The sequence below is a fragment of the Poecilia formosa genome, unplaced genomic scaffold, assembly GCF_000485575.1.
Source record: "Poecilia formosa unplaced genomic scaffold, Poecilia_formosa-5.1.2 Scaffold145, whole genome shotgun sequence".
In the NCBI taxonomy this organism is placed as follows: Eukaryota; Metazoa; Chordata; class Actinopteri; order Cyprinodontiformes; family Poeciliidae; genus Poecilia; species Poecilia formosa.
In genome coordinates this window covers 74,115-86,232 of record NW_006800084.1, presented here as the reverse complement: position 1 = coordinate 86,232, position 12,118 = coordinate 74,115, and the positions used below count along the sequence as shown (strand labels likewise).

Here is a 12,118-nt window from a genome sequence, read left to right as displayed (position 1 = left end):
TTGATCACTTTTATTTTAATGAATTATTTCCTGTTACCTGTGCTGCAGTCCATCATTAAACAATGTTAATAGTCACTGTGGCGCTTCAAATGAACCCTGATTGGTTAAGCTGCACCAGAAGTCAACGGCAGACCAATCAGCGACTCTATGCCAGTGTTACGCCCAGCCCACTCATTCTGACGGGTAATGATGAACTCTTTAAAGTACATGTAGATACATAGTTATGATTTTTCAGACATTTCGATAAAATTATGAATGTTCTGCCCTTTTTGTGGTCCAAATAAGTGTCCATTAGATGAATTTTATCAGCTATTTATTCAGCCAAAAGATTGTTTGTTGCTGTATGTTATATTTTTCAGCCTTAGAATCAGCAGCGGAGAATATTTTACCTCAAGTTACGTCCTGACATTAAAATATAAGCTATTTTCAATTGTTTGAGGAATCCTAACCTTGTGTAACCAGCTAAGCACACACTAACAAATTTAATTGGTTGATTATTGGCATATTTTTGAAAGCATTATTCAACAAACACATTTGCTTATTTAGAAAAAAAAAAAAAACTACTGTTCTTCAGGTAAATTAATAATGGTTCTGATGGATACAAATCTCAAGTATAAGGCATTTTTAAGGGGACAATGGAGCCAGTAGTGAAATCATAGCAGCTTTTACAAATGTTACTATAACAACTGGTAAATAGGCACAAACCAATCTCAATGTTTTTAAACCTTCTAGCCCTTAAACGCTGAGGATGGTGAGCAACACATTTGATTTAAATCACCTGATGGACTCGAGGAGCCTTCATGAGGATCTTAACACGGTCCGGGCGAATTCTGTGATTTTTAAGCCACGCCCCTTTAGCGCCACAATCTCAGCCGCGTGCTCTGAAAGCACACAGGCCCATCGTTTTGTGATGTCAAAGGATTCAATTTGATACAAGAGGTTTATGGCTACATGTTTATTGAGAAGCTTTGATCTGAAATGTTTTCAGAACATTTAGCTAATAAAGAAAAAGAAAAAAGAAAAAGAAGCTCTTTCTAAAATCTGACAGGGCACTTTTCTGTGTGACGTTTCCTGCAGGTGGACTGTTCATGCGCTCCACAGTGCAGGAGCACAGCGCCTTTAGGTTCGCTGTCCAGCTCTACAACACCAACCAGAATGTGACAGAAAAACCTTTTCACCTCAATTATAATGTTGACAACTTGGAGTCCTCGAACAGTTTCTCTGTCACGCATGCCTGTAAGTAATCGTCTGTTTGTTTGTTGTTGTTTTTTTTATATTTTCTTCTCTCAGTTATGTTGTTTACATCCTGCCCTAGATGGATGCAAAATCACTGCAATTATTGAAGCAAAAACACAAAACAGCACAAAGGTTATGCTAAGCCCATCTGTGTTGCATTCAAAACAATTGCACAGAGGTTTATGAAGACACTCGTGGTTATAAAAAAAGAAAAAGAAGGGACTGAAACTACTGCCAAAACGTCTGGCGTGATTCCTTCGCTTCTCGCTTATGGCATCCAGAATCCTCCAGCTGGATTATGAAACCTGATGGTCTCTCACTGGCCAAGCAGCAGGCCTTCTTTTTGGAAACAAAGTGAATGAGTAAGTAAGAGAGTAAGCAGCTCTTAGATTGTCGCACTACGACCTAAAAAGGAACAATAAAAAGCATTTTAGTTTATGTTGAAGTAGGGAGATTAATTATATCTAGTGGGTAACGAAGGTCCACATCACAAACAAACTGAATATTTGTGCAATGTTCTCAACGTATTCAAATCGTGCTAAAGTGCACATTAAATAAACGAGGCTGTTAATAAATGTTTTAAAAAAATAGCTTTTGATATCTTAAGTTAAAACTTTCTTTCTTATTTTCCCTGCTAACTTCAATAGTTTAAATTAGAAATAATGATTTGGTTTAAGTTAGTTGCATCACTTAAAGGTTCAGATCTCCACTTCCTTATTGCTTTCACGTCTTATGGGTGGCTGTCCATGTTGGCATCCATGTCCGAAGTCATACAGTGTCTTGCAAAAGAATTCATAGCTTTTGAACCTTTTCATATTCACTGACATTAGAACCACAAAATGTACCATATTTTATTGAAATTTCATACAACAAACCAACATAGAGCTGCAATTTTTTAAAGGTATCTGTCGTCCAGATTTGTTCACCTGGAGACTCTAAATTATGCTCTTTTTTCTTTGACTAGGCCTGACTGTGCGTTCAGAGTCGTCGTGCTGGAAGCAAGCCTATTTTGCTTTATCCATCTTCCCATTAATTCAGCTTCCCTGTCCCTGCTGGAAAAAAAAAAAAGTGTCCCCACAGCATGATGCAGCCACTGCCGTGTTTATTTACTGGTATGGTGTATTCAGGGCTAAAGTAATGGCGTTAGATTATGAGGTTCAAATTCTGTCTTGTCTAATCAGAGTACCTTCTTCCACCTTGTGACAAACCACTTTCCACGGCTTTCTTCCAACAATACGTCTTCTTGCGTCTCTTCTATAAATGCCAGATTTGATGTCGATGAATTCTTTATTTTGAACGTATAAAAACACTATTGCTAACAGAGAAGAAAAATAATACGTAAATAAACACAGGAACAACACCAAAACACAAAACTAAAACTTTCTTATTCACTTTGAAAAGGAGTAGGAAGAAGCAGGTGCTCATTAAATCCTACCACTAACTGACTCATCCACTCTATACATTGTGCATCTCAGTCTGGAATGCAGTCTAAATACTTCCCACGTTTTAAATATTTATACGTATAATTTGGTCTCCATGTCACAATTACTCATTCTACAAATAATGTGGCATGTTCTTCCAATCCCAGCTTTGGATCTCTACACATCCTTCAGAGTTAAAGTGGATTTTATTTCAGGGTGTGAATATAAAGAGGGGTTTTGAATACACATGCATGCACGAGTAACAAAGGGATTTGAAAACACACGCGTCATTTCCCTTCCAGCTTGCTTGATTTTGATTTCTATTGATCTATCCCATGAAATCCCTGCAAAATATATTTTTGTAAGGCACCCTTGAGGATCACATAAGGTTCCCTCAGGACCCTAGCCTGTAGGTGTCTCTGTCTACATCTCTGAATATAAATAGCTCATTGTGCCATCCGCGTCCTGGTGAAATCTGCGTGGCAGTCTCCGCAAACATGATGGTTTTGATACGAAGGAGCGAGGAGCGTGACGCCGCCTGATAGCTGCACGACGTGCCCCCCCTCCCCTCCCACCCCCTGCAGGGTGTTGAGTCCTGTCTGGAGAATTAATCTGTTATCTCTCTTCCCACCAACAGCACTTAACACTTTACGCTCGAAGATCAGCCGCAGCTCTCTGAACTCTGTCAGCTGTCTCAGAGATGACTGCGAAAGCTAATGAAGTGAGAACGAGCCTGCTAAAAGGAAAGGGAAATTTGAACGCAGTGGCGCCTCCCCACATTCAGAACCCCCCCTCCCTCCCCACCCATCGGCTGTCCTGTAGGTGGACTGCTGTCGTATTGTCGGTAAGCGGTGGCGGTGCTCGCAAACTGCATTTTAGCGGAGTCTGGCGTGCAACAGCAGCAGCAGCAGCAGCCGGAGGGGAGCAATCGCTGCCACAGGCAGGTTGACACACTTTCACAGTCTCACGCCACGAAGCCGCCCGTGCTCCACTGCAACCTTGCTCCGTCGGCAGCTGAGTAATTACACCGAAGCAGCTGTTGGGTCAGTGCTCAGCTCAAGGGCACTTCAGCAGGAGGCGCTGAGGAAGACACGCATGTTACCTGCTGGGATCGTTCGGATCTGGTGGGGAACACGACGTTCCCCCTACACACCCCCGAATTAACACAGACTAAATCCAAACTCCATTGTGTTTGGAAGGAGGCTTATGGATTTTCCTTTTTAAGGGATCAGAAGGAAAACCGTGATAATCAGAAGGATTAATTTCAGTGTGATAAGCTGACGCAAGCTGAGGGTAATACTCACTAGTTGACAAAGAACATTGAGTGGCTCATTATGCAGACCAGCCAGGTCAGCCGGTGACTCCAAATAGCATCCAAGCTACACGGTTACATATGTAGCAGGCGCGATTGCATAATGGCCTGCTTTTCTTGGCAGGTGTTGATGTTTCCGATGGATGTTGTGATGAGGATGTGACACATATCTTATTTTGGCAAGAACTGAAGGAAAGTCCGAGCTGTGCTTTTTCCCACAACTCGCATCATCAATTGAGAAAAAAAAATATGAGCATGTGTTATGATGACTGAGATGTTAAAGAGGATGTTCAGTATTTTTTTTTTCTTCTTCTTGGAGACGTGAGAGAGAGAGAGAGGCAATAATGAAAGGGTCAGAGTAATTAGTGGTAGGTCAAAGCTAGTCCTTTGTTTTATGGATTTGGGTTGGAGTAAAAAACAGGACAGTGCCGCTCCTCACCCTCTTCCCTCCCGCCCCCAGCTGGGTCGGTACGTAATGGCTGTTACAAATCCCCGATGGCAAATGACTCTGTTGTTGCTGGCAGAGAGGATCAATAAGGTGGACGGCCGTCGTCCGGCAGCGGTGGCGTGTTTGTGTTTGTGCTCGACTCTGGCTTGTCCCCTAGTATGGAAAAATCAATTCACGCCAAACTTTTTTCTTTTCCTTTTAACCCCCTCAACTTCTCCCCTGAGCAGAAACACTTGCATTTTTGAGCTGTGACGGTTGGCTGCACATGTAAAAGTGACAATAAAACTATGAGGTCAATAGTGCACCGCAGCAAACAGTTCCCAGTTGTGACTGAATGAATTCTGACAAAGCAAACTTTGCTGTGCCGTATTGTCTCTCTGCCACCTATTTGTGACTGGAGAGAGGCTGCAGAACGTATTGACGTGACACGCTGCTGCAGGCTGGGACTGATTGCGTGCATAAAATTGGCAATGGGAAGGTCATATCCATTAAGACTAAGGTTAGGAGTGGAAAATACAAGAGAAAAGTGAGCTGGACGTTAGGTACAGAGCAGTATGGCATTCGTATGATAACAATGGATAAAGATAACTTGGTTTCAATGTAGTGATGAAAGAAAACATAATATGATCGGATTTGTTTTATTCCCTGAATTTTCTTAAAATAACGCAAGACTTTGCTTTTTCCAATACAATAAAGGTAGTTATATTTACATTGTCATAAAAGATATTTGCTGCAATAAAGACTTCTTCTGGTCAAACAAACTTTAATTAGCTGGTTAATTAGGCAGCCTCTCTGCTCATAGATTGTAGAATCAGCTGCTAGACAGACATGCTGCTTGTAGCTTAGCCTATTTAAATGCTGTGACCTTCAAAAGAGTGATGCGGGACATTCCTTTAGTTTCCTCTGTCCATGTTTGTTCTTGAACAGAAAATTTTCCAAATAAACACGTCGGAAAATTTTCCAAATAAACACGTCGGAATGAACCTTTTTTCAACCAGCTTACCTGCAGTGCACAGCCAGAAATTCTGTACAAATGGTTAATTTCTTTTAAAAATATTGGTATAAATTGGGAACAGCAAACGGTATTTGAGGATCCTAAAGTGTTTGAGTTTACTGTTCAATTTTGTGTTACATGTTTTTTCTTATTTTTTTGGTATTTTATTGATTTTATTTTTTGAGCATAACACTGGCTCCCCATGCTTAGTTAAGCTAAGAGTTTTTCTGTGTCAATTAGTCATCTTCCCTCAGCTCCTCCAGTTGTGCTCTCCACGCAGCTGTTTCTTACACCCACTTGTTCCTGCGTCCACTAAGCATCAGGTGTTCAAGCTCTCTGCTGTCAGATTTCTGAGCTCCAGAGTTTTTTATTTTATCTTTAGACTCCTTTCCTTCCTCTGTTCCTCATCACTTCCTTTGTGATTCTGCCTACTTCCTGTCTGTATTGGGGTCCTGTAAGTTCACAAAAGATGACCTCGTGCTTACTAAAAAACCCCCATTAATTTCTCATTTTTATTGCTGTATATCAGCCATGTCATTGCACAGCACAATAAAAGACATTTGTAGTTTTCAAAATTACATTTCAAAGCTATTTTTTTCAGGAAGGAAAGCCAAAATATTCACAGTGTTTCTTGCAAGAGTGTTTGTTCTAAGCTATCAATCCTCCCCCTGCCGTGACTCAACCAGTGTGCTGCCGTTCAGACAGAGGCTAATGTTAGAGCACTTCAGTGTGTAGGCAACGGACAGTCCCACTAATGCAGCACAGACCAGTTCATGCAGCCAGATTCCCTCCTCCTCATCCTCCTTCTGCTCTTTTTCTTCTACATTGTTAACACTGTGCTCAATGCTTTGACTCATTAGCAGCCGTCCCCTGATTAAGACATTTTTAGTCTTTGCAGAAGTCGCATCCACATTAGCATGTGTGAAAGATGTGCACACAACTTTGATGGAGTAAGCTAATGGGGGTGTTTACTTGATTAAAACTCTCCCCTCATACTTTGAAGTGTTTTGTGTTATTTGCATAATAGAAGCTGGAAGCAATGGGTAGAAAAATCACAGCAGGATATCATTTTTAAATAATCCCAATAGTAGATTTTAGGCCTAATAACTCAGAGAAAAGTACATAAATTTATATATCTAAAAAAAATGGCATCAGCAATTGTTATTTTGAACATCATAAGAGAAACATTGCTTCTACAAATTGTAGAAACACATTTTAGCTCAGTTTTAATGTGAAGAACTGAAAACATTTCCACAGATTCATCAGACTTTTAGATAATGACTATTTATGTTGAGCCAAGCTTGCTTGTTTTTACCAAAAGTAGATGAACAAATATTCAAGTTTGCAATGCCCCCATGAGAGTCAAGAGTCCTAATAATTTTACTAAAATCTTCAACTGTTTTTCTTTTTTTTTTTTTATGAAGCTGTGACGCTACTGGACATGAAAAGATAAATTAATCATCTGATCTTGTTTTCTATTTTAGATTAGAGTTTTGGAACTTGTGAGGATATTGTAATATCTCATGGGCAAACATCGATAGACAATGCTTTACATAATTCTCTGTGGCAGTAAGTGAAGCAAAAACAAGCACGCTCGAGCGTAACCAAACAATATAAAACAACCCTGAATTCATCATAACCCTGGGAACTCATGTGAACCGACAGTCATGAATGATGCATGAACATCAGAGACGAGGTTGTCAAACTGTTTGGCATGAAGGAGAGCAGTCCTTGTGATAGCTTCCATCCTAATCCCCAGCTAGACCGCAGTGATAATAGCGGAAGCACACAGAAAATATTTACTCACTTTGGTTTTCCGCATAGTGCCGAGGTCAGTAGGAAAGAAAACATTTGGATTTGGGATGCAATGGTCGTATTTGGTGGTGATCATGTTTTGACTTGAAGAGTCATACATCATGTAGCTGTTTTTAGCTTACCTGTCGAGATTGTTATAACAGTGATTAGCACTGCTAGCATGACGAAGGAAGCAGCCTCATAGGCTACATTCACACTGCAGCCTGAGGTGAGGTGACCCAATTCCGATTTTTTGTCAAATCTGATATTTTTTTTGTTTGTTTATTTTTTTTGCCGCCGTGGTCGTTCACACTTCCAAATATATGCGACCTGTATGTGTTCTTCAGTGTGAACTGCAAGCGACTTGAAAGTGTCCCGCATGCGCAGTAGAGTGCGCAATAGCGTCAGCTTTCTGCCAACGGCCATAAAGAAGAGGAAGTAAACATTGATGCTAACGGTGGAACATAGCTTACGCATTTGAAGTTGTTATCCGACCGGAGCCAGCACTTTAATAACCTAATGCTCATTATTGTCCGCCATGGTTGTTGTTTTTCTACTCGCTTGGGCGTATGAGGACGCAGGACTGTTGAAACTAGTGTAGCCTAAGAGCGGAGGGTGAATCTGGGGTGCGCCATAATACGGGATGTTTACCGTAAAATACTAATAACGGGAGCACGGCGGGAAAGGAGGGTAAAAAGCGGTAGTTTCCCCGGCCAAAACGGGAGACTTGACAGGTATGTGCCAACGTTTTCCTTTTCAAACGTCGCTTCGTAATACACAAACGTTGAAGGCTTTAAAATTTTTACTCAAAACACTTAAGAACGAGCCACGTCGTCGCTAACAGAAATTACGATGGAAATTTGTGAGAAATAAATGTAAGGTTTCCATCTGTAGATTATGTTGCATTCTGGATGTAAGCGTGTTGTGGAATCATACATTATTTGAACCCTTGTGGATGTAAGAATTCACAAGGGCTTTGTGGGCTTGTGATGTCTCACTTCTTTCGAGGATATGAGGCTTTGAATGGTGAGCTGGACATTATTTTGCATTTTAGAATAGTTTGACAAAGCGTCTACAGTTATGATCTTTTATTGGCATACATGATTGAAATCATAGCTTTTTAATAAAAGCTACGATTTTTGGGGGAATCTTAGCTATCATATATTTATATACGAATATGCAAATGAATATATGTAGTATATGCCCTGCCCACAGTGACCCTTCCAGTTATCTGCTGAAAGTCTTGCTCTCTCTCTGACTCACCTCGACATACTGCGTAAAATAGTTTCCTTTTCAATAGCTCCTGTGTTTCCTCTGATTTCATTTTATAGATACTAAAAAACAGCCAAATTCAGCACTCCTCTCTGAGTGTTGGATTTGTTAAGCAAGCGTAACATTTCTCCGTGCATCTCTAATTTGCATACGTCTTTTATTTAGGGATATACACTTTTGCACAAATGTCTTCTGATAATAACCTAGAAATGTTCAGGTTTTAGCTGCTGCAGCCAGTGGGTTGTCAGCTCGGTGAACTGCGAGGAATTGAAAAGCAGTCGTCTTCAGATTTATTGTGGCGTTTCGAAATAGAAAATACACGCACACAACATCATTTTCCAAGCAGTGTATTCACCGACATGAATAGTGTTTGACCCTTAGTTTAATAAGAACTTTTAACGTCCACCGCTGCAGGGTGAGACATGATTCATGTGCCATCGTGCTCATAAATAAATTTCTTTCTCTGAAAAGGGAAGTAAATGTCCTTAACTTCGGCGGCAGCATTTAAATAACAGCCGAGTGAGGCTGCGGCTATCAGTTAAATCCCAACTTTCCTATCCAAACAAGCTCACAGCCTGTTTATCTCAACTCCGAATCTCATTTCTAGTTTTCCTCCAACCCAGTCACTAAACTCTGAGCGAAGATAAGGCTGTGAAATGGCAGAATAGTCTTGAATAGCTTCGGGGGCAAACCTCTGGAGATGTGCAGTTAGTCTTTCATCCCGTGCATCTAAATGTGCTTACATGTCAACGCTGTAACAGAGCGACAGTGATCGCTACTGACAAGCTACAGTGATGTTGCAGCAGTTCGTTTGCAGGCTTACACAATGTCCTCGACCGCTGAAATCTCTGTTTTTCATTCAGCGCTGCCTCGGATTATTCAAGGACAACAAGCCGTGAGCCATGCGGAGTAGTATCAAAGAGAGGGATCCAAAGATGATATCCGTGCAGTGAATAATTTAGGGAGCTCCTTAAAGAGCTGCTTTTGTGAATTTGTAGAAGTCAGTTTTGAAGATTAGGCCGATTTAAAAAAATAATAATAATAATAATAATTTATTTATTTTTCCCTCTGTCAGGCTGATTATCTGCATTTGACTCAGATAATTCATTTCCTGCTGGGGCATTGTCGTGAGAGCGGTTGAAGTATTGGTGTTGAAATGATAAACGCAGACAAATTGCGCAACGGGAAGTAGCATATTTCAAGAGGCTGAGTTGAAATTAAAACCTTTTTAATAAAGAGTTGCAAGCCTGCGAAAGATTCAGCTGATTCAAACTCCTTACTTAGATGAAATATTAGCAATCCATAACATTTTAATTAAAAACAGGATTTCAACGCATCGCATAGCGCTATCTCATGTGCTAAAGCAAAATTATTCATCCTTCACAAACTTTCAGTGTTTTTTTTTTTTTTTTTTTGCCATCTTAAGTGTTTTTTTCCCCCCCTTCTCTGTCTCCTCTTGAATCACTCCTCGGATGATGTTCTTGCAGTTTATGTAAAGAATGTGTAGGTGGAAGGTTTGCTTCTTCATGCAGTGAAACGTTCCAGTCTATTCGTCTTCCTAACGCCCTGGTGGCCGCAGGGCAAGTCTACGACAGTATGCATCGACTGCTGTAGATTTCCACCCCCCCACCACACCCCCGTCATGTTGCTTTAGCATGTGGACTGCATCTAGTGGTATTCTTCAGATTAGAGTTTATCCAGCGACTGTCGCCGCTCTCTTTAAGTGCATAATGAGCACATATACATATATATATATATATACATGGAGTCACACACTGAGGGAAAACATGTAGTTTCACAAGAGGGAACTCCAGCCAGCATGTAACGGCACCGCCTGGGGAGGAACACCTACTCAGCCTTCACTTTATATGCGCCCTGTTCTTTCAATGTGGTTGGTCATCTGAGACAAATTGTGCAGCATTGCAGAGCGTGATGTGTTTTAAGCATATAAAACCGCTTAAATGTTATTACAAAAAGATATAATTTTAGCCATGTGCCCTTTGCCTTTAGCTTCACTGAGTCACATTTCGACTATACTGCAGACCGTGTGATTTAACACTCTTAACTGAACCAGAGGGTCATTATAATGAGTCGAGATGATTTTGGACGGTGTGAGATACATCGACAGGCAGTTTAGTCAATGAAAAAGGGCGAACGACTCGTCGTCGTCGTCATCGTTGTTGTTTAGTGTCTTCCGCTAACCCTCGCTGCGGTCTTATTTTGTGTAAATATAATACGCTAATTAAAATACCTCTGCTGCCGACGAAAAGGTGAGCAACACTGTAAATATCTAGACGTAAGTTCTTCTTATGAGGTGGATTCAGCCTTTTCACCTGCAGTGGTTCTGACTGAATCTGTAGTCAGCATTACCTGTAAGTTTTTACGTGGTTGGTTGGGATCGGTGGTCGACAGGTTAGTAATAGAAATAAACTCTTCCTATTCGTGAACCATGAGCACACCAACCTGCTAATCAGATTTGTATTTAAATCTGCATTTCAACCCGAAAATGTTTGCCAAAGACAATTTAATTGCCAATATTTAATTTTGCTGTGCAAACTCCTTGATTAACTTTCCTAATTCGAAGTGAATTCAATGTTCACCAAAAATGTAATTATGCATATATTTTTATATTAACGGTTCACCCTGTCTTTTAATGCCAATAATCAACTAGTTATATAGCAAATTGAAATAAAAATTGTTTTAAAGATATTGCTAAGCTAAGCTGACACTGTTATTTATTGTAAAGGCAAAGAGGTCCAAAGGCCAAAATCACCACAGACCAAAAAAAAAAAAAAAAAATTAAAATAATCAAAAAAGTTTTGATGATTCCCAAGAGTTTGTGAAAGTATTTGACAGAAAGTTGAGACACAATTTGAATTATTTGGAAGATTTTTATCCAAGCTAATGGAAAATAAAGACAGCATTTTATTTTATTTTTTTTTTTTTAAAAAAGGACATTATTCTCATTAAACACTGTAATGATGGTATTATAGTCTGGAACTGTTTTGCATCTTCTAGAGCAGAACAGCTCAACCCTAACTAGTAGGTTGCTTTGGGGGGGGGCGGAGGGAAGCATTTATTTTTTCGCACAGAATAAGAGAAACATTCTGTAAGGGGGAAGATACTTTTTCACAGTTGTGTATTTCATACATAACAGCCCAAAGAACAGCTAGTTTCCTATCTTACCCTACAAGGTGTAACAATACCTTCCCACCAAGCATCAATACACACAAAGAGCTGTTATCACAAAAAAAAAAAAATGCTGCAGTGTTCAAGGCAGCGTTTCATCTTTTAAATCTTGTGGCACCTACTGGCGATTCTGTCCTAGAAAATTTCACCTCCTCGTCTTTCCTTTTTACCCCGCTCCCTAATGCCGCTTCCTTTTCGCAGACCTCGTTCTTGCGTCTTGAGTTCAGTTGTTGCGTCCCTCCATTAGCTGATGCGGTGGAAAGCTCAGACATCCACGCAGCAGAGTTCAAAGTTGTGTTTAAAACGGGGGTGCTGCAAAGGATGCTGTACCTGCCAGTTATGCCTAACAAGGTGGCGAGAGCTGAAGCTAAACAGAAGGTGAGGGAGAAAGGAGAGAGAGCTGGAGGAAAAGGGGAAAAAAACAAAAAAAACAATGACAGGCAGATGTGGGT

At 40.4% G+C, this 12,118-nt stretch overlaps 1 protein-coding gene across 4 annotated transcripts in view; it reads left to right on the top strand.

Annotated features, from left to right (window-relative positions):
* The first annotated feature begins 1,054 nt into the window (after positions 1-1,054).
* Positions 1,055-12,118, top strand: part of gria3a (glutamate receptor, ionotropic, AMPA 3a) — an 81,106-nt gene continuing 70,042 nt past the window's right edge. For 3 of the 4 annotated variants that reach the window (XM_007563104.2, XM_016676966.1, XM_007563101.2), the window contains exon 1: positions 1,055-1,236. In XM_007563104.2, coding sequence (XP_007563166.1) covers positions 1,089-1,236 — 148 coding nt within the window. In that variant the 5' untranslated portion in view covers positions 1,055-1,088. The remainder of the gene's footprint in view (positions 1,237-12,118) is intronic. The other variant, XM_007563100.2, reaches the window with a different exon arrangement.